The sequence below is a fragment of the Podarcis raffonei genome, chromosome 4 (assembly GCF_027172205.1).
Source record: "Podarcis raffonei isolate rPodRaf1 chromosome 4, rPodRaf1.pri, whole genome shotgun sequence".
Lineage (NCBI taxonomy): Eukaryota > Metazoa > Chordata > Lepidosauria > Squamata > Lacertidae > Podarcis > Podarcis raffonei.
This window is the reverse complement of record NC_070605.1, coordinates 26,171,966-26,194,466: the sequence shown is the minus strand read 5'-3', so window position 1 is coordinate 26,194,466 and position 22,501 is coordinate 26,171,966. Positions and strand designations below refer to the sequence as shown.

The window sequence follows — 22,501 nt, the reverse complement described above, 5'->3', positions numbered from 1 at the left end:
GTTGAGATTGCGCTCCCTGGCTGCAGTCCTGTATCTCTTTCAATTGGGATTAAATGCCACTGAACGTTGGCATGTGGCCCTTCTTAGGATCCAGAGCCTCTGGCACCCCACCCTGAAACACTCCATTTCAGGCCTTTTTGCAGGCTATGGTCAGTGAGAGGACCATTGGCAGCTTCCAATCTTGCTGGTTGAAACAGTAGCTTTACAGTATTGGAGCTCTCTTTATTGGTGGATAAACCTATGCTTTATCCTAATCACCTCCAGTAGGAAAAATCTTTGAAAGCAAATTACTGATGCAACATCTGTGCTTAGATTCATTTTATCATTAAGACATGTAACTGAAATAGTTGTAACTTTTATCTATCTAATTAAATTGGTTTAGAAGCAAAGTCAAATTGGTGATATGTATCTGTGGTCCTTAAAATATAGTTAACATTTGTATTTTTGAAGTGTTTTCCTGGAAGTAGATGCTATTGACAGAACTGCACTTCCTCTCAAGGTTCCCAGTATTTCCACACCGTCGATCAGTTCCTCCCTGTTGGTGAGGACCAGGTCCAAGATAGATGATCCTCATGTCGCTTCTTCCATTTTCTGGGAAATAAACTTGTCAGCAAGGCAATGGAGGAATTTGTTGGACCATACATTCTTGGTGGAGTTTTGAGTTCCAACAAATATCGGAGAAGTGTAAGTCTCCCATGACTACTGTATATCTCTTTGTTGAATGTTTGGTAATCTACTCTAGGAAGGCATCCAAGTCTTCAGTCTTCAGTCTAGCTTGGCTGTCTACAGCAGACACTAAGGTAACTGTTCCTTGCCTCTCCTACAATTATTACCCATATAATTTCTATCTGCCCTCCATCTTCCAGATCATGGATCTCTTCACAAGTGCATACATCCTTTACATACAATGCTACTCCTCCTCCATTCTTGTTTGGTCTATTCCTTTTGAACAGGTTATATGCTTCAGTTTCTACATTCCAGTCATAAGTGTCATCCCACCAGATTTCAATAATGCCTATTGGGTCATATTTGCCATTCTGTTTTAAGAGCTCAAATTTGTCTTGCTTGTTTCCCATAAAGTGAGCATTAGTATAGAAATAACTGAAATCATGAGTCATTCCCTCCAGCTGCTTCCATCTTGTAGTTTCTTGTCCTTTAAGCACCACCTCAGTTTCCTATGCATCAATGAAGCTATTATACCCAATACCAGGTGTTCCCCTGCTGTCTGTAAAATTGTCTTCCACCCCATAAGGATTTAATTTAAAGTTCTCCTGATCAGGTTTGCAAGACTCTTAAGCAAATATATTCTTGCCAACCACTGTAAGGTGCAACCTATATCTTGCCAGATGTCCTTCCTCAAAATAGAGGAGACCATAGTCCAAGAAGCCAAATTTTTTCTGACAACACCACTTGCACAGCCAGTGGTTTACTTCCAGTATTTACCAGTACCTCTCTCTTCCTAGGCCACAAATGTCATCAGGAAAGAGTGTTGAAAAAGCCACCTTTGCCCCAAGGCTCTTAAACTTCTTGCCCAGAGTTTCATAGCCCAAGCTATATGTCAAAGGCTGTGTCTGGCAGTATTGTTTGTACCCACACAAATCAGAAGGGTTGTGGTCAGTGGACTTTATAAGATTTGACAACAACTCCATTACACTGTAAATCTATGCACCTGGAAGACAGCAAACCTCCTAGGACATCCTGTTACTTCTGCACACTGTTGTCTCTGACTCCCTCAGTAGGGAGTTATCTACTACCACCACTTGTGCAACCCACTGGAGCATAAATTCACAACACACATTAAGAAATTGTCTACTTACAAAACACATTAGAAGTATCAGCAACTTCAGCATGCTAGAATGCCACTGTGACCTTTTTGTATCCATTTCTGAAGTCTTTCCTTTAATGAAGTACTAAATCTGAAAAAAGAAAATAATTTTAAAACTTCAGGGTGGATGAACTAGCAGTGTTGCATCTAGGTTCTAGGCCTGCACAATGGTGAGTAATCACATATGGGAAAACTGGTAACTCCTGAAAATCTGACCTAGCCTTTACAGAAGTGTTTGGGCTGTGCTACTTTAGTCTTCCACATGCTCCATAGAGAAATACATTCCTCCACATATATACTAAATGACAGAATGAAGGGTTTTTAGCCTAGCGTTCTCCCTGCCCTCCAATATAGTTTTCTACATGCAGTAAATGTTTTCGTACAAAGGAACATTCAGTCATTTGTCCACTCTCACAGAGGATCCAAAGTGGTACATCCTAATCAGCATTACTGTACTATCTAAGTTACTGCAACTTTGAACTGTAGCAAAGCCTCCAATAATCCAGTCACAGCCACTGGCTCATCAAAAGTAAATCTCTACTGGCCATGAACAAAGAGTCTGTTTGGAGCTAAGAATCAAGCCAAACATAAACTTGAACCATACTCAGCACAGAACCTTTCTTTTTCCTGATTTAGAACCCCAATTCTAATTTGAAAACCTATGGTATGTTGGACATAAACATAGATAGAAAATCTGCCTGATGCACAAGGAACATAGCTAAAGGTCCACACATGCACTTGGTTTGGGAAGCAACTCATTGAGCCAGCACTTGGCTAGAATGGCATGCAAATTTCTCTAATATATAAAATCTTAAGGATGTTTTCACATTGCAGTTTGGCTACACAGACAAGTGGCAGTGTGGTGAGCTGCTGAGCTGGTGGGTGAGAGGATCCAAAGGACAGAGATAAAGACCCAGGAAATGTGAGCAGGAGGGTGATCTAGGCAAGGTGAGGAGGAGGGATCTGGAGGATGGAGATATGGATGGGCAGGCAGCCAAGACAAAATTAGAAGGAGGAGGAAAGAAGAGAAGGGAGCCATGTGCAAGCAAGTGGCTCAGGCAAGCAAAGGAGCAATGGCAAGAGCTAAGGGTTTTTTGTTTTTGTTTTGCCAAGGTGTAAAGAGGAATAGGTGAGGTTGGTGGGTCTTGTCATCTGGGCAGCCCTGGCCCTCCATACACACTGTCTTAGCTTGTGCCCTGGGTAGGTCATTTTGGTGCTGCAAAAACTATGTGGGAAGAAGCAAAAAACCAACTAACTATACTGGAATAAAACTGTTAGCAAAGGAGGGACAACAAATTTGATACAGCTTTTCTTATATATAATTGGTCATACACTTTAAAAGCTGGGTATGCTATCTTTTTATTATGATCCAAATATACTACTTTTATATATCTATATCCAAGGCTGAAAAAGAGCAGCCATATAAATAATGTCTGAATACTAGGTACCCATCCCATTCTTCAGTCACCTATCTCCTCCTCACACTCAGACTTAGGGCTCTTGGGTTCAAGGTGAGCTGCAGCAGTCACTTCCAATGATTCAAAGAACCACAAGTGCATATAACTTCAGGTGTGCAAAATAGCCCCCACAAGGCCTTCTAAAAAAAATCTTCATCTCATTTGTGCCTGAAGAGCTATGTGCACAGCTCACATGATTATGTGCTTGATTTCTGGGTCTGCTGATTCCAAGGGCTAGATGATAATTAATGTTATTGTTGGTAAGAAGGCAACTGGCAGACTGTAATGCAAAATAAAACAAATCACTATTATAATGTCCAAGTGCACTCCTTTTTTCTAGGTTTCCAGTTTCAAGAGGCCTTTCATAAAATCCTTATAGTATAGCACGCTGGTGATGCATGCTTACAACTTATATGCTTAATTATGGTATTTGAAAATTCAAAAGCTGGTAATGATAAACTAAACTAAATAGGAACAATTGTGAAATATGGCAATATTATGATATAATACTGTACAACAGAACAAGAGGTAACCAACTTTTTGGGGCTCATTTGCAAAAGAGCTAGATCTGTCAGTTATTATCTGATCCCATCCAAAGGCTTGGACTAACAAATAATATATTAAAAGAATCAGAAATTAAACTAGTATAGAAAAAAACATCATAGCAAGTACATATCAGGTACTTTCTGGAGAGCAGAAAGGATAGGGTATAAATTTAATAAACAATAATCATGCTAAGATAATGGAATGAGTCTTACTGTATTTACCTGAAAAAGACCCATTCCACTGCTGATCCACAGTGCCCCTCCCAATTGGCTAGTCACTTCTCAGGTAGTGGGACAGACAGAAAGGCTCCTTCCACTAGCCTGCTTTGACACATTTGTACTTTTTGTGCCATCTGCTCTAAGTTTTTCCAATCAATAACTAAGGGAAGGATCTAACTATAATAAAATTAAAATCCGCCTCTGTACCCAATTATCTCTGGTTAACAAATGCCAGCAAAATAATACAAAAAGCTATGTGTACATATTTTATATTTTTTTTTATGAAGCTTTCTACAGAGATATTATTGTCTTATGCAATTCTTTGAGTATTTTTATATTGAATAGCAAATCTAACATTTTCCTATGAACATTGCCAAACCCAGTACCAGTGTCAGGAATTTCACATGCAGAAACTAAGTCTTACCCTTCAGAAGCCAAACATTTTCACATCGCATAATTTTACTACTAGCCAAGTACATCTGCTCATCTTGCTGTGCACTCTAAGCCGATTGCCTCATCTATATATTGAAGAATAACTCAGCCTCCAAAATAGAGCAATTCATCAAAAGGCTCTGAGTTGAAGTTTACAACTGCTGGAACTTCCAAAAAGAAGTCTGCGAACATCTGGATATTAAATTTCAGAGAACTCATTTAGCCTCAAAAGTTGCAAATTCTCTTCAGTACTTTACAGCAGATATGTCTGAACTTTCTAATCACACAAGCGTCTCCACCCCCATCGTTCTGCCCGGACACTGAGATCCAGCGCCGAGGGCCTTCTGGCGGTTCCCTCACTGCGAGAAGCCAAGTTACAGGGAACCAGGCAGAGGGCCTTCCCGGTAGTGGCGCCCTCCCTGTGGAAAGCCCTCCCACCAGATGTCAAAGAGAACAACAACTACCAGACTTTTAGAAGACATCTGAAGGCAGCCCTATTTAGGGAAGCTTTTAATGTTTAATGTATTAGAGGATTTTAATATCTTTTTGGAAGCCGCCCAGAGTGGCTGGGGAAGCCCAGCCAGATGGGCGGGGTACAAATAATAAATTATTATTATATTATTATTATATTATAGGCACTTTTCAATTCACAGAAACATCTCAGGAGACGGCTCAGCTAATATACGTAGGAAGAGTATTCAATGTAGTATGCAGTATGATCCCTGAATCAGAATATGCAGTAATAACATAGTGCTTTTCACAAATAAAATTAGATTAAAAAATAAAAGGACTGGAACATACAAATAACTGACTGACTTGCCTGGAAGCAAGTCTTGAAAGGAATGAAACTGTGCCAACTGCGTGTTTCCTGTTTCTGTCTCCAGTTCAAACATTTCTGGTTTAAAAACAGACATTACTGCACTTAATAATAGGCTGCTATTGGGCAAATTTGTTCTCTGCTGCTATCAAGTGGCACTGTACTGATGTCAGTTGGACACAAGCCATTCAGTCTATCCTTTTCCTGTGTATACAGAGAGCAAAATATGTCCAGAAATGGTGTATCCCAAATCCAACTAATGTAGACATTTTGTTTCTACTTATTAATATTAATAATAAGTTTTAATTAACAATATAAAAACTTTTTCCCCCACCAAGGGATAGCCACATCAAAATAAAACATTCATTAGAAAATGCTGTTTTGCAAAGGAAATGAATGTTTCTGCTAAATTGTCCAAATCCTAAATTAAGCTGTGATCTGTCCCCATCCACATCTGATAGCAGCCAGTAATATAAGCACATTGATGCCTAAAGAGAAGTATCTCCCAAGTTTGTTTAAAATATAACAAGAGAACAATTTTAATGTGAATGTGGTCATATATCTGGGATACATAATCCTTCATAACTTTTAAACCGAGTTCCAAAACATACACCAGTCTGCATGTTGTGGTGGGCAGAATTATATTTTGTTTTTCCATATGTAAACATGCAACAATTTAAAACTACAACACCTATTGTTTCAGCCAGTCAGACTCCATGAAGTTGGACCTCTATTTCTCATTTTCATTCTGTATGGTTTAGAATAACTAAAAACTGTTATTCCATTACATTGCTTTAGAAAAAATGATCACTAAGCATTTTAAAAACCTTGTACAGCCCATATCACTAACAGTATGAACACAGTAGGTGAACTGCCCTGAGACTGCCGGGTATAGGGTGGTATATAAATTCAATAAATAATAATAACATGACAATTAAAATTAACAGCTTAAGTTAGAGATAAAATATCTTATAAAGCTTGAAATATTCAAAAACCTCAGACTTCTTATGCTATATTCTGTTTGTAGTGCATGCAGAAAATGAATAGGCAAACAAATAGGTTGTAAGGTTTTTATAATTATTTTCATAGCGCTGTCAATGTGCATAGTACTTTTCAAAGTGGAAGCAAAGAAAGATCTCTTCCTCGAGGAACTAACAGTGCAGTCCTAGGCAATATACTCACAAGCCCCACTAGTTGAATGGAACTTTTGTCCCAGGTATGTCACGTATAGTTTGCTGCCTTACAAACTAGGTTTCTTTTGGGTAAGTGGGTAAGGAAGACAAAGAGAGAGAGAAAGAGAGCAGTGTGGAGGGTCGTAGTATTAAGTTGACATGTTCAATCCCCCTGCTTCTATTCGTCTCCCCACAAAGCTGAAGTACCACATGCTATGCCAGTATGGTGTTGTGGTTAGAGTATTGGCCTAAGACCAGGGAGCCCAGGATTCAAAACCCCACTCAACCATGAAGCTCACTGAGTGACCTTGGAACAGTCACTGCCTGTCATGCTAACCTACTTCACAGGGTTGTTGGCATCCACCTGTCTCAACAGACAATGGAGTGTGCGTCCAGGGATGAAGTCAAACTGCTATGTTAGCAGCACTGAAGTGACCTTCCCAGTGCACAAGCCTGGGCAGTGTGTCTGGAGGTCCTGGACTGGCGACAAAACACCTCCTCCCCTGCCTTGCTGATGTGGTCCAAAGGAAAGCAGAGCAACACATTTGGCACCAGCTTGGCTGCAGGAGTTGCTGGAAGGAGGCACCATCCAACCATCTTAGGGACTCCACTCCAGATTTGTGTAGGGTTTACTTCTTAGCCTTTTGTTCTTCTGAAGTTATCCCACAAGGCCACGGAGGTTTAGGATCAGTGTTTTCCTTCTCCTAGATGGGCTACCTTCCCAGGGTGACAAACCCCATCTGCCCCTCATTTCCCTCTACAGAAAGTGCAGAAACCGCCTTATTGACCATTGGACTCACTATTGGTCTTGTCTGCTCAATCTGCCAGAGACTGTCTTCATAAACAGGAGAAGCCCCTAATTCACCAAGGGTTTGAGATCCATCAGCTACCCTCACCTGGTTTGATGGGATTAAAGAAGGGGCAGAACTATGTGCGCTACCTTGGATAAAAAGGCGGGGTATAAATGCAATAAATAAGTAAAAATAATACCACTAATTATTCAAGCTAACTATTCTTTGTTGCTTTACTATTACTGCATTTCTATTTGTAAGTGGTGCAGTGGTTAAACTATTAGACTAGGACAGGGGAAATTAGGGCTCAAACCCCTACGCCGTGAAACTAACTTGGACCAGTCACAGTCTCTCAGCCTTACCTACCTCACTGAGTTGGTGTGATAGATAGATAAGAACATTCAGGGCTAAGTAGTTTCGAAAGCAGCAACTGAGCTTAAAATATAGCTTTCATATAAGTTGTGTGTATGCCAACCCTAATTTCTTAAAATCAAAAGCATCTGTAGGAGTCTGAAATCTTATTTGAAGAATCAGATTTGGGAGAAGAGAAGAGTCTGTTTAATACTCCTCCCCTAAGTTTTTCCACTTAGCATTGTCCTCAGGCTACCCAGGAATTCTAAATGAACTGGTGGGGATGCAAGAACCCCATCCCACCCCAAGTTTAAGCAGTGCACAATAGCTAGGATAAAAAGGTAAAGGTAAAGGACCCCTGACAGTTAAGTTCAGTCGTGAAAGACTCTGGGGTTGCAGCACTCATCTCGTTTTACTGGCCAAGGGAGCTGACGTTTGTCCGCAGACAGTTTTTCCAGGTCATGTGGCCAGCATGACTAAGCAGCTTCTGGCGAAACCAGAGCAGTGCACAGAACGCCATTTACCTTCCCACCAGAGTGGTACATATTTATCTACTTGCACTTTGACATGCTTTCGAACTGCTAGGTTGGCAGGAGCTGGAACCGAGCAATGGGAACTCACCCCGTCGCGGGGAATCGAACCGCCGACCTTCCGATTGGCAAGCCCTAGGCTCAGTGGTTTAGACCACAGGAAAGAGCTATTTTAGGGATGCCCAAAGTCTTGGGCATCCCCAGTGGGATTGCAATTTTTTAATTATTATTCAGACCCTTACACCATATCACAAAATATTTTTTTTAAGTCCCCCTAGTTTTGAAAACACTGGGCTAAATAACAGGGAATAGGTTTCACTGTTGTGGAAACAGTAAATATGAGCAACTTCAAAGGTATTGGAAGTTTGTTATGGCTGTACTGTTTCTTGATTAGTGTTCTGGATAGGCTTAGCTACACTGAAATCATAAATGGTTGAAATTACTGTACTGTCACTCTAAAATGTTCCTTCTATCATCTAATTTCAGGTATTCATGTGTGGTAATTTGGTATAATTTCACTGTATGCATTTCCTGATCTTACTTTACAGCAAATATATTCTGTATTTATGTCAATTACATACAGTAAACACAAGGGAAACACTACGGATCTAATAAGCCAGACAACAGAACACAAACAGCTCAGGTGGATAACATAATACGTATTTATGTAGCTACAAGAAAATATAAACAGATGTCATGGAGATTAGCTTCTGTAATTAGCAAAATACAACGTGTAATAAATCAATAAAGCATTAATCTATCCCACTCAGCACCTCCTATCTGCTTCCCCCAGCCTCCTCAACTTATAAACCTAGTTGCACAAACTTGACATCAATAAAGCCTCCTACATTCATATCACCAATGTATTTTCTTTAGATTTCACATGCAAAGAAAAGAGGAACAATGTATAATAAAAAGATTCTTGACTATTGAGTCCTGGCCTCCTTGACACATAAGCTTTTGATAAACTATTAGCTTTCCCCATGCAATCCTTATGTTTGAGTAAAGATTAAAACCTCCACTTATCCATACTATTTTAGGCACCAGGGGGAAAAAGAATACCATAAGACGACTAAACAACAACAACAATGCAAGTGCAGAAGATGGCCAGTGTCAATAATATAGAATTGCATGAATCTACACTCCTTATAAACAACACACTTCAAACTTTTCCCATTTTGCCAATTCTAAATCCCATTTTTAAAAAACATTCCCAGCACATCTAGAAGAACATGTCTACCCTACCACATGTTTCCTACACTTTGGGATGGTAGATCTCAAGTAACCTGAGCTCTGATATGGGGCCACATGAAAAATATATTAATGGGTTATATTGATAGATTGGCAAAAGACCTCTGTGCCTCTTTTTGTTATGCTAAAAAGTATAAAGGTCTTTTGAACAAATAAAGTTTTTTAGGTAGTTAATGAATTACTCCCCCCTATTTCCAAATTCCAATAAATTTGGTTAAATATGAGAACCCATTCCAGAAATGAAAGGTAAATGAATGGGTGACCTAGGCAAATATGAGGTCTGTCTTTTCTCCCTAACCACACCAACACATCCAAAGGCAAAAAGTCAACTGCAGATTGTTGAATCAACTTCTAATAAATCTGCAATTAAGGGTAATGCCAAGCAGCATATTGAGCCAAAAAAAGGAACATCAAGATCCCACACAGCCACAGACCTTTAGAACTTACTTCTATGTACGGTAGTCTGATTTATTTTTTTTACCAGCACAGACAAAATAGCTAACCAAGCACTACTACTTTGTTAAGGCTTTTCCTGACAACTTAAGGGCAAGAAAAAAAAAACCTCAGCAGCCTTGGCAACACGTGTACTTACTATTACGTACAATCCATGCCAGCAGATTTTTTTCCCCAAAGGCCAGTGCTTCAAATCCCTTTCTGACATAGTGTATAATGGGCTATAGTTCAACTGGTAAATTTCTTGCCATCATTTATCATACCACGAAATAAGGTATAAACCTTGCGCATTGGCCTGATCCAGCAAGCTCTTCTTTTGCTCTTATATTCAAACAATTCTTTCTTACTCTTGAAGTAGTAACATTTATTACTGCTGATTTACTAAAGGCTGCTTTATAATTAGAGATACTTTTGAATTTGTCAAATTCAACATTCAAAGTAAGGGAGGTTGTGCACATGTATATCAACAACATGTATGTGCATATTTGAGCTTATTTTAAATGTCAACTATTTTGAACCCTTCAATTTAAGGCACAGGGCAGAGGAACAGAAGGCACCCATGTCTGTTATCTTTGTTAAGCTCAAACCATGGGTTTGTTGTTGCCATCGCCATAGCTCTGGGTATACCATACCTATGGAAGTTTTGGTCAAATTTATTCTGTACAGGCATATATTCCTGGTCCCTCTATTCCACTAAGTTAAAGGTCTTCTCCGCATCCACCAACACCATTGCCAGTGGACATCTGGCATGGGAGAGACTGCCCTATTTGAAGCCACTTGTTTGGGAGGCTTTATCTGCTACAAAATCTCCAACTGGATCGGTTGTTGTTACCCCTCGACACAATTTTGCTAATTTGCACTATTTGAGGGCTAGCTGCTATCTGGTTGCAGCATTGTCCCATTTGAAAAGCCAAATAATCCTTCATTTATTTGAACTTGCCTGAAGTAATTTTGCCACTTCTGGTGCTCCATCCAGGCATTTGGGTTTAAATTAAAGTTCTGAAGTTATCTGTTCTTAAGCATCTATCTTGTTTGATAGCATAGTTATACCCATACTCCAATATTCTGTATTTAAGACCTGCCTTTTCATCTGTGCATTGACAGCCTTTGTTTGAGTGGGTATAATTCTGTAAGTACAATTTATATTTTCCTCTTTAGGCTTGTTCGTTACGGGCAGAAGAGACACATAGCATAGTAAAAAGAAGAAAGGACAATTCCACTCAAAGTCTCTTGACTGGAAAGAGAGCAACTTTAAGTGAGAATTCAGCAGGCAGCACCAGCAAACTGCATTGACACACCAGGGTTTCAAGTATTTAAAAGCTACACAATGAAATCCTTATCCGGAAGCAAGCCCCACTGGGCACATTGATACTTAATGCCAAGAAAACACACACAGGATTGTACCGACATATAACTGAAAGGTGGGGGCATAAGAACCCACAGAGCATCTTACAATTACAGATTGCTGTGGGGGGTTGGGGTTAAACATTAACACATCCCCAAAAACAAAACCACGCAGCGGAACAATAGTAAGGCCATAGCACTACAATAGCAAAGCCATATAAAAACATTGTCGGAAATTAAAAGCTCAGAATAAGAGGAGGGAGTCAAGTATAACTAAGGAAACATCCCTAGGGAGGGGACTTCTCAAGTCAGGGCGCCACCACAAACAAGGCTTTCACTAGGTGACCTTAACAGATTTGAAACAACCCTGGGTACTGAAACCATCCCTCCCCTGGCTGGCATAACACAATCAGAAAGTATGGTCTGAGGACGACCACCCACCACCTTCTAGGGGGCGGAAGAACTGGACACCGCGTGTATTCCGCCTTGGGTTGCGCAGCGGGAGAAAGGCGGCATACAAAAGTTGGGAAATAATCCCAATATCGAGCAGCTAGCCACGTTCTCGGCGCTGACTGCTCCCTCAGCCTCCCAGCCAAGGCAAACCCTTCCTAAAAAACCCTCCCTCCCGCCTCCGCCTTTCCCTCAGCCCCGCTGCTGCCGACGCCTTTCTGGCCACCTCGCGAAAGCAAAAGGGCTCATCCCTCTCCCTCAGCTCCAGGGCGGCGGGTGCCTCACCGTCATCGTGGCTCAGCGAACTTGGCTCGGCGAACGCAGCAAAACCCACCAGAAAACAAAAGAAAAAGCTTAGAGGCGGTGGGGTGTCCGTGACCGTTAAAAGTTACGCCAGCCGCCCGCCACCGGCTGCTGCTGCCGCTGCGCGAGGCTCCCATCCAGCCCCACAGCAGCTCCTCCGCCTTCGCCAGCCAACCAGCCCACCCGCCGCCTCTCTTTCTGCCCCGCAGCTCCCTCTCGTAGCCTAGGCAACCACCCGCCGCTCCACCTCCCTCTCCGCGCTGGGAAGCACGGACCAATCGCAGCCCGTCACGCCATGTGACCCTCCCGGGAGGCGGCAACGCTTAAAACTCGAGGCGGACGCAGTGACGGTTGAGGGGGGAAAAGCCGTTGGGGCCTTCCCTCAGCGCCTGCCCCCCACGCGCCGCTTGGCAAGAGGAGGGAGTTTTAATAGCCGGGTATGTGGTGGGGTATGATTTCTATTGAGTGCGGCTGATAAGGGTCCCCTGCTCTCTCTCTCTCCGCCCCCCCGCCACGAAATTAAAAGGCGATGGGGAGCCGTTTCTGTGCTGTGGGCTGTCGCCACCCTTTACCCCTTGCCTACCACTTTTACATTCGGTGTTTCTGATCTTGCAAGGCAGCCTTGCGAATTTCTTTTCGCAAAGGTCACCTTCCTGGGGCAGGTGATAATTAAAAGCAATATAAAGATATAATTCCTGCCGCAGTGATAATCCTATGTAAATGCACTTGAGAGTAAGGCCCATTGTATAGAGCAGGGGTGTCAAACTCAAATTCATTGGGGGGGCCGCATCAGCAGTTTGGTCACCCTCAAAGGGCCGGTTGTATCTGTCACATCACAGGATGGCATGCGCTCAATATAAAGTGGAGGTTTCCTGTGTAGAACGGCCAGCGCTACACGGGCCACATGACGAGGTCTGGCGGGCCGGATTCGGCCCGCAGGCCTTGTGTTTGACACCCGTGGTATAGAGTAAGATTTACTTCTGAGTAGTGCTGCAGGAAGGGATGGGGTGTCTGTCTCTCTTCTCTCACTGCTACCCCCCCACCTCCAGTTTTATCTAATTATGCTAGTTGAAAGAGCTGGTGCAAATCATGCTAGTGTAAACGGACAAAAGGGGCATGTGGATGGTGGGAAGTGGGATTATTATTATTATTAATTGAATTTATATACAACCCTATATCCCAACGTCTCAGGGGACTTCACAGAATAAAATCAAAATATAAAACCACAAAATACATCATCAAACTATAAAACCACAACCCTAATAACCCCCACTACCCAAAACCATATTTTAAAAGGGCATAGGATCATCACAACATTTAAAGTAAGACAGTTAACAAAGCCACTCATTGGAAAGACCATTATCTCAAAAATGTCTGCAGGAATATTTATTGGCAACCAAATTGGCTGGGTGCTTTTCTGATACAGTTAAGCTGCATCATAACTGTTTACTGGTTCTTCCTGTGGTGCTTGGGATAACTTAACTACCAAAAATGCAGGTGTAACTAGAATTCACCATATAGGAGACAATGGAAAGGAACAAAATGAAAGTCCACATTGCACCCTCTCTACAAACTGTACGCGGGTGGCGCTGTGGGTAAAAGCCTCAGCGCCTAGGGCTTGCGGATCGAAAGGTCGGCGGTTCGAATCCCCATGGCGGGGTGCGCTCCCGCTGCTCGGTCCCAGCGCCTGCCAACCTAGCAGTTCGAAAGCACTCCCGGGTGCAAGTAGATAAATAGGGACCGCTTACTAGCGGGAAGGTAAACAGCGTTTCCGTGTGCGGCTCTGGCTCGCCAGAGCAGCGATGTCACGCTGGCCACGTGACCCGGAAGTGTCTCCGGACAGCGCTGGCCCCTGGCCTCTTGAGTGAGATGGGCGCACAACCCTAGAGTCTGTCAAGACTGGCCCGTACGGGCAGGGGTACCTTTACCTTTACCTTACAAACTGAATAGTTAGGATGCAAGTGAATTTACACAGGTGATACTGGCATATCTGCCTGGTTGGCATTGCTGTATAAGATTTGCATAGGATTGTGTTGTAGTATATTTAAACTGAAAATTCACCTGGGACCATCAGTACGACTGCTGTGCTTTGAACAAGAGTATTGCTCGCTGCTGCATGTATCGCTAAAGCTAGTGAACTAGCCACAGTGCACAAATACTGGGCCATCTACAAAGTTTTTGTGCTAGTGCAAATTTGCATTTGGATTTCTAGGACAGAAAAGCCATCACTGACTCTCTTTGGTAATATTAGATCTTTCATTGTGGAATAGCAAAGAGAACTTGACTCCGATTGCCGTGTTGTTTTCTATCAATCTTTGGGATTAAAGTGTCAGTCACTTGCTACTACTGAAATACCTTGCATATGCCCGACTCTTCATGTGATGCAGTGGTTTTCAGCTAGTCTGCCTTCAGGAAATCCTTTTCATTTCAACTTGTTTCTTAGGGAAAGCTATGTGCTTGCTATGTAACCCCTGCAGAAGACAATGTATCCTTGAACATGACTCTTGCCTTCACCCTCCCAATTCCTATAGGACATTCTATTTACCCTATGTGAATGAAGAATGTACCCTAGATAGAACATACATAATATTCCGTAGGCTTCATTTCAAAGGTCGCTCAGGGTTCTCTGAATGTTTTGCATATTCAGATCCATTTAAGGCACCCACTTTTACTTCAGACCAGACCTTCTGATGTGATTACTTCAAGGCTTCTCTGTCAATTTCTGTACCCTGAAGACATGAGCTACATGTTACATATGGCATTTGCACAGGTGAGGCCTGAATCAACTATAATTGCACCGAATATGTGTTTCATCTCCCACATTAACAGGCTGGTCCTCTGCAGATTTTCCATTGCACTACTCTGAGACAAGGTGCGCTACAGGTGTACTTTTTTAGAGGGAGATAACACGAAGAACTATCAGAAGCAGTGACAACCATTGCTTGCCTAATCCCTGCAGCCATCCTATGGAAGCAGCAGCTGTTTCTACCAGGAAACATTGGGTGTTCCCTTCTGTTGGAGTAGTGTGTTCTTGGGTACATGAGTAAGGGCTAGTCACCCATGAGCTTAGGAAATAGGGAATAATTCCTTGAGATTCTAAAAAGTATATTGATAGACCAGTGGATTTGATAGTCTTGTATGAGTTGTAGAAAACAAAGCAGCTCTTTGTTATATCTGGTGAAGAGTTCAGTGTAACAGCAAAGCTTACTTGCCTGTTATTGTTCCACTTTATTGCCTAATTTTAATCACTTGTGGAAAAGCAAATGATCTATTTGAGATGTTAACTGAACTGACCCTTATGAGAAAGCAGAAGTATATGGAATATTATCTGTGTAGCTCAATGACAGAGACAGCTCTAAAAGTTAGAGTCTAAAGACAGATCTGTACTTGTTATGACAGCTGTTGGAAACTGATGTCAATATTATATTACAGAGTGTTTTAGTAATCTTTACTTCTACTAGTCCTAAAATATGTTTATGGTGTTATTTGAGACAGTTTGATTGTAGGAAGGAATCAATAATTGCTCCCATCTGTTGAGTAAATAAATAGTATATGTACATGTGGCTTTTGAAGTCAGTTTTGTTGAAAACATTGTGCAAAGGATTAAAGAATGTTTGTGTAGTGCTTTGGAAGTCTAAAGTATTATAAGTGCCAGGTATTATTATTAAATCCTGTATGAATCAGGCCCATGAAAGACTAAACCACCAGCGGGTTTTTTTAAAGTGGCAGAATGCTGCACTGTGTTTTTTTATGTTATGCTTTTGCTTTTTATATTGCTTCTGGTTATTCTGCCTACATATCTAGTTATTTATACCTTTCACATTTGTATCCTGCACTTTGAGGAGTTCTAAGTATACAGTGACTTTATTTAAACCATTTGTAGTCCGCCTTTCATTATCAAATGCTCAAGGCAGCTGACAACAAAATCAAACCTCAATTAAAAATATCAGTTAGAAGCAACACAAAAACCCCTCCAATATTACCAACAGCAATGGTAAAAAATATTCCATATCAGTAGGTTAAAACCAATACAATAAAACCACCATATGAAAACCAAAATTCTTCTTTAAACTGAAGTTTTGTTGTTGTTAATGTTGCTAGTTTCTATAACGCCAGTGGCAGGTGGGGATAGGGTGAGACATATTTTCCACAGGAGGGAATTCCAGATTTTCAGGGGCAGCCATGAAGGTCCTCTTCCTCTCCCAACCAAGCATTTTAGGGGATGCTGGGATCACAGGAGGTCTTTGAATATGATCTCAACAGACTGGCAGAATTTATCCCATTTTGTTTTCTTCTTACAACTCATGTGATTTCACAGCCAGTTACCCATCCAAGCACTGAACAGACCCAGGCCTGCTTAGTTTCAGCAAGATGGTGGGCTCATGTTCTTTCAGATCTGGAGCAACTTTTGTCTCCAGACCCAATTCAAAGTGCTGCTTTTGACATAAGGCATTTCCTGGCTTGGGATCAGGGTACCTGAAGGACTACCTGTCCAGCATGTTGGCATAACTGAACCTTAAGATATTGTTTTGGGGTTCTTTGGGATGCCCTGTAGGGTGAAGTGTGACAGAGGCCTTCTATGGCCTTCTCAGAAGTGACAACATCCCCAGTTATCAGCTTTCCTAGCTTGCTATCAAGTTGGGTGTAGGCTTATTTTCCCAGGCTTTAAATATGTTCTTAATTTTGATTTATTTTAACTGGTTTACGTTTTTTAAGTTGTTCTTATATGTTGACACCGATTGGAGGTTTTTTCCTAATAATTGTCACACAGGAGGTTTTTTGTTTTTTTAAAAAAACAAACAAACCCAAGATTGTGGCTGGTGATGGAAGAATAATTCTAGAGTGGGTTCTAGAATTTTGCTGGAATTCTGTTTAGCTACCATTACAAATGTTTTTGGTGGCTGTGGTGAGATCATTACTTGGTGTGTGAAAGTTATAGGTATCAATTTAATAGACAAGTTCACTTATGCCTATTAAAATCAATAGAAAGGGGTGTCTAACTTTGTATTAGATTGTGTCTGGTATGTTTCCAGAGTGACTGCGTTTCTAGAATGTGAAATATTGGAAGGGATATTAATTGCAGCAAAGACAGGGCATGCTTATTTCACACCTGGCTTCTTAGATTGTCCACCTGTTTCATATAGCTTCAGAAATTCAAGTGTAATTTATAATAAAATGAGGGCATCCCACTGACATGACCTAATGACAATTTACTACTTTTTCACTTTAAAAATTCCATGCCAGCTGTATTTCAAAAAAGGAAAATATGGCATATAAAATTGTTTATGTCATTAATGGTCACTATATTAACATGTGGTTGCACTAACCTAGTTATCAATATTGCTGATGTGCCAAGAGTTAAAGAATTTGATAATCCACCACTATCTTCTAAAGATACTGAATAAAGTAAAACTGATGACGGGAATTTTGGCTAGTTTAAATAGTCCTTTTAAAGTGAAAAGTTGTTGAAGAAAAGACGGAGCAAGAGACCTCTATTAGATAAAATTAGAAGTCTTTGAAATATTTATATAATAACCTACAGACCCAAAAGAAGAGGTTGTGAGAAAAAGTTGCTAGATGTATACTCTTAGACAAATCTTATAACAGTCAATTAGGGCAGATTATTGATTATTGATGTAAAATTAAACCCTAGAAAACCTCGATACTGTATGTATTGCCCTGATAATAGCCAAAAGCAGCCTTGTGGAAAAATAGATTTCATGAATGGATTGTGGGTGGGTGGATTGAAAATGAGTTTGTAATAGCAAGTGACTCCAATAGGTTAGTAAATAAGAAAGAAGATCCCAGAGGCACTGAATTTACCACAGCACATCTTCTGTAACTGATTATACTGTTGCTTCAATAATAATTTAGTAAAATTAAGAGAGCAATATTTATGTTGATCACAATGTGCCTGTGACAATAAAATTAGTGTAGGAAGAAAAAAAAATGATTTTTTTGTAATTTTTGGAGATTGAATACTAATCTGTTATAAAGTAAGGATATAAAAGAAATTGAAATGGGGAAATACTGTAAACTTGTTCTAAAAAAAATAAGTTGGGTAACTGTACAGAATTTGTTTAAAGCCTCATGAGAGTCATGTCTTTAAGTTGTAGCTCTAAAAGCAGGAAGAAAAGACATTTAAAATATTGACAGACTTTACATTAGGGTTCTTAAACAACTATCTGGAGACCTAAATTGATCCCAGTTTACTGTATGGGATGAGTTCTTTAAAATTCTCATCTATCCGGTTTTCATGCATGCAGAGCACCAGCAATTGAGGACCATATTTTCAGAAACTCTTCCATTTAAGTTAATAACACAACTAATATTCTTCAAAGTATATAAATGTTTAGCCAGAGGTCATGGTATAGATTATCAGTCCTAAAAAATATGGTCATGATCTCATGTTGAGAGGCTGGGTTTTCAAACATAACATCCAAAACCCTTTAACAGATGTTCAAGACTAAAATATGTTAAGAGCAGTTAATCCTCAGTTAGCATGTTTTAGGTATTAGCTGCTTTTCTTTTTAAGCAGGAGTTAGTGATCTGCTTTATATTTCATTTCTTTTACTCCCATGTTGAAAAATACTGGGATTTGTTAATTCTCTTTATTTAAAAAAACCCACACCCTGAAATTGTTTGAAGTATGCAGTGTCTGATTAAGATACGGATATATGAATAAGCATATAATATAGCCTACATTGTTTTTCCTGTTTAAACTTCAAAAAAAGATAGAATGGATTTTTAAAAGTGATCATCAGTTGAAAGGTAGTAGATAAAATAAATAAAGTGTGGTCTGTAATCCTAAACATAGGGAGTAAGGCCTATTGGATGCAGTGGGGTTTACTGAGTAATGCTTAGGATTGTGCTGTTACTACTAAAACATAAAGCTTTTAATGAATATATAAACATGGCCATAAATTGCCATCATAATTATGCATTGCCTCCCAGAGACATGCATACGTTGTTTCTTGAATGAATAGGATTGCAACTGTGCACATTGATTTTGTGCCAATGCAAGGGTTAGCCCATTGAGTGCTTCCAGCATCTCCATCTATACATGGAGCTGTACTGACAATGTAGTCAGTTGGAGAACCTGACCTGGAGAACACACAGACACATTGATTGAAGCCAGAGTCTTCAATGCTACGACAGGATACAACATATAATAACTTCTCAGAAGTGCATCATTGAGTTCAACAGGACTTACTCCCAGGTAAATGCGTAAGCATGCTTATTAGAGAATAAGCTACACTGAATTCTGTGGGACTTCATTCAGAGTAAACATGCAAAGTTAGAGTAGTTGTGCTCTTTATTTAACACATACAGTTTATAGTTCAGTGTTTTCACTTCATGGACAACTCCATTTTTTAAACACATTTGCTTAGAGGTGAGCCCCCTGATTTCAATGGAATCCTAAGAGTATATAGCATGAGGGTAACTAGGCATGGAGTTACAAGTACAGATCATGATCCTCAAATAATTTCAATACACATTCCATTTATTTTCTGAAATTGTGAGAATGCATACGTGTAAAGATCTCAGCTGCTTATGTACTCACTAAGCGAACCTGAACAACTCTTAAGATTTACATATGTAACTTTTTTATGTATTCCAACTGTGTATTGAAAAACACAGTGTACCAAGAACACTAGTTACTATCAGTGCTTTCAATTTCTTTTCTGAACCAGGTTTTGAGGTTTATTCTTATTAAAATATCGCACAATAAATTCCCCCAACAAGACTGTTGTTAAAATATTTCCTACATTCAACCATATGCCTTTCTCAAACTGTAATTATCTGCATGGCTGTTTAATATCATTTATTCAACTTTCAAGCTAGCTTTTGTTCCATTAAAAAAAATGAAAACTGACAGCCTGTCAATACACTGTAAGATTAAAATGAAATAAAAAATACAGTACCTGATGTATGCCGTTGATTATCCAATAGCCACCCTTTCTCCAACTGAATTTCACTCTGCCAGAGCTTCTGCATTAAATGCCTTCATCTCCTTAAAAAAAAAAAAAGTATGTCAGCACAAGCCCAGGCAAAATTTGAATCCAGGAAAATAAAATTAAGCACGCAGATCAAAGGGAGACGAGCAGTGCCTGTAATCTGATCAGTGATCTGTTGCCATACATCAAAGGCAGTGCTTGGGAGACTGGAGAGAAAGAACTTTCTTTATAGCAGGTAGTTGTGCTCCATTCTCTGCCTTTCTCTTGTCTCAAATACGGTTAATAAAAAGTCATCGCTATAAGCCCACCTACCCTCCTTTTTTGTTGTGAGGAGGGGAAAAACATGATTCTTGGAGCTGAATGACTGGATCTGTAGTCCTCTCTCTCTCTCTCTCTCTCCTTTTTGTTCCCAAGCTGTGCTCGTTGTGGATTGTGTGTTGGAAGCTTTCCCCAGTGCCAGCGGGTTCCGCTTTATGCCTTTCATCTTGCTGAGCTGATCCCATGACATCATTCAATGCTGTGGGACTGGTTGGAGAGCTATAATACAGCCTGTGGGGAAACACAGCTGAACTGCAACAAGAGTCTGTGCAGTTTTTAATTGAGTTAGCTGTCGTAAACAGTGCAAGAATGTCCTTCAAAAGTTTCTGTTATTTGGAATTTTCATATGAAGTCACGAAAGAGGCAGTGCATTTTACATGTCCTTGTGTAATAAAGTTATCAGATAATCTTCAAGTAAGGGTATCTTCCAGCATTGTGACTGACCAAAATCAAAATTTCCCACACGGGCTTAAATGATAAACTTGTAGGATGATTTGTAACAGCTGCCAATAAATTACCATTGAAACCACCAGAAGAAAGAACAGATTCCCACACTCAATTCCAGTACCAAAGAGGCTTTAGAGAAAAATGTCCTAATAAGTCTACAAATTTTTAAGCAACTTGAATTCAGTTGGACACCAGTGTGTTCTGAATGGGGGGGAAAACATAGTCCAAGCCTGTGCACGTTTACTCAGAAGTTAGTTCCGCTGATTTAAATGGGACTTCCTGATAAGTAAATCTGCATACTCTCACAGGATTAATGTGAACTAGATGAACTATGACAGTAAGAGGGAGCCTTTGGAGACAATTGCATTTCTTTGCTCATCATGGCTACTGGTACCTTGTGCAACACTGTTAAGTACTTCTGTATCCCTTAATCTGTTCTTCTTTCTTCTGGTCTTGCTGGATGCTGATTTCTTTCCTCTGTTGTCTGGAGTAGAAATTTCACCTCTTCTGGCTTGGAGAGCTGCAAAGTCTTCCTTTGCATCAGGAGTGGTGCATTGATGGGAAAATACTAATATGCTTATGAGTAAGCACAGGGACAGGAAGCACATGTCGTCACCAAAGTTACTCAAAGCTCCACCTTCTCAACCATCAACACCACCATACACCTGTGCCCATTTTTCATTACTGGGGGAAATAAATTATGTGAGCAATGCACCTCTACTCACACAGTGAACATGTGAGGGTCTAGATTAACCTTGTGCAACCTAATCCCCCTCCCCCAGATGTGTTGGACTACAACTCCCATCAACCAAGCCAGTACAACTGGGCTAGCTGTGGTGAATGGGAGTCGTAGACCAAAACACCCAGAAGGAACCAAGTTGGAGAAGGCTGATCCAGCTAAACAAAGCATTGTCATTATCAAGGCACAGGTCCTGGTACAAATCTATGGTCCTGTTGACTAGGGGATTTGAATGTGGGACCCTCTTCACTAGACTGCAGTCCGTGTCATCTTGTAAGTAGGAGAACAAAAGGCCAGGAGCCAGTCTTGGTCTGGAGCTGGAAGCTGGAAAGAGACAGAGGCTAAACATGCTCTTTGCTCCCCCCCAAAAACAACAACAACAACAGTGGGGAGCAAGCAAGACCTGTTATTAATTCGGTCAGTCCTTCCATCTTATGCTCACATTATATATGTGTGTAAATAAAGCCATATATCCTAAAGATGCCCCAGTCTCAAGTGACATTTATTCCAAGGAAATCAAATCCTAAGTACCGGTAAGTGCCAGCAACCCTGAATCTCTCACAGCTCAGAGACTGGGGTGCACGCAACAATACTATATCTTGGAACCACTCAATGAAAGTGACTGGCAATAGATCCAGGACAGACGTAAGAAAGTACTTCTTTACCCAACACATGACTTTATGGAATTTGCTGCCACAAAATGTGATGATGGCCACTGGCGTAGATGGCTGTAAAGGGGAACTAGACACATTCATGAAGGATTTGTCTACCAGTGGCTATGAGTCATGTCAATATGTAGCCTCTAAGTTCAGCAGTATACCACTTCAAATTAGCTTCTGGGGAGCAGCCATGGGATCATTGTGAGCTTCCTAGTTGGCCATTTGGACTAGGATCTTTGGTTTGGTTCAGTGGAATTCTTATTGTGTCCTGATCTACTTGCAGGGAGGGTTGGATAGAAATTCAGAACTTTCATATTTTGCACTAATAATGCACAAATAAAACACACAAACATATATAGTGTAAAACATGCCCAGTTTGAATGCTTTATATGACCTTGATATCTGAGTGGTTATATAATTGGGATTTTGATTTTGAAAAG

The 22,501-nt window shown here is 40.6% G+C and overlaps 2 protein-coding genes across 9 annotated transcripts in view; one reads left to right on the top strand and one right to left on the bottom strand.

The window, feature by feature from the left end:
• TNFRSF19 (TNF receptor superfamily member 19) overlaps nt 1–20,323 on the bottom strand; it is a 52,698-nt gene extending 32,375 nt beyond the window's left edge. The window contains exons 1-3 of one of the 6 annotated variants that reach the window (XM_053385888.1): nt 20,211–20,323; nt 19,866–19,954; nt 1,818–1,916 (exon numbers count right to left, since the gene is read on the bottom strand). In XM_053385888.1, the coding sequence (XP_053241863.1) occupies nt 1,818–1,883 (66 nt within the window). In that variant the 5' untranslated portion in view covers nt 1,884–1,916; nt 19,866–19,954; nt 20,211–20,323. Of the gene's footprint in view, nt 1–1,817; nt 1,917–11,922; nt 12,142–19,865; nt 20,188–20,210 lie in introns of those variants that run through there. The other 5 variants (XM_053385889.1, XM_053385891.1, XM_053385892.1 and 2 more) reach the window with 5 other exon arrangements.
• The window catches only part of SACS (sacsin molecular chaperone), an 89,633-nt gene continuing 79,429 nt past the window's right edge, over nt 12,298–22,501 (top strand). For all 3 annotated transcript variants that reach the window (XM_053385867.1, XM_053385868.1, XM_053385869.1), the window contains exon 1: nt 12,298–12,377. The gene's annotated coding sequence lies outside the window, so the exon portion shown is untranslated. The remainder of the gene's footprint in view (nt 12,378–22,501) is intronic.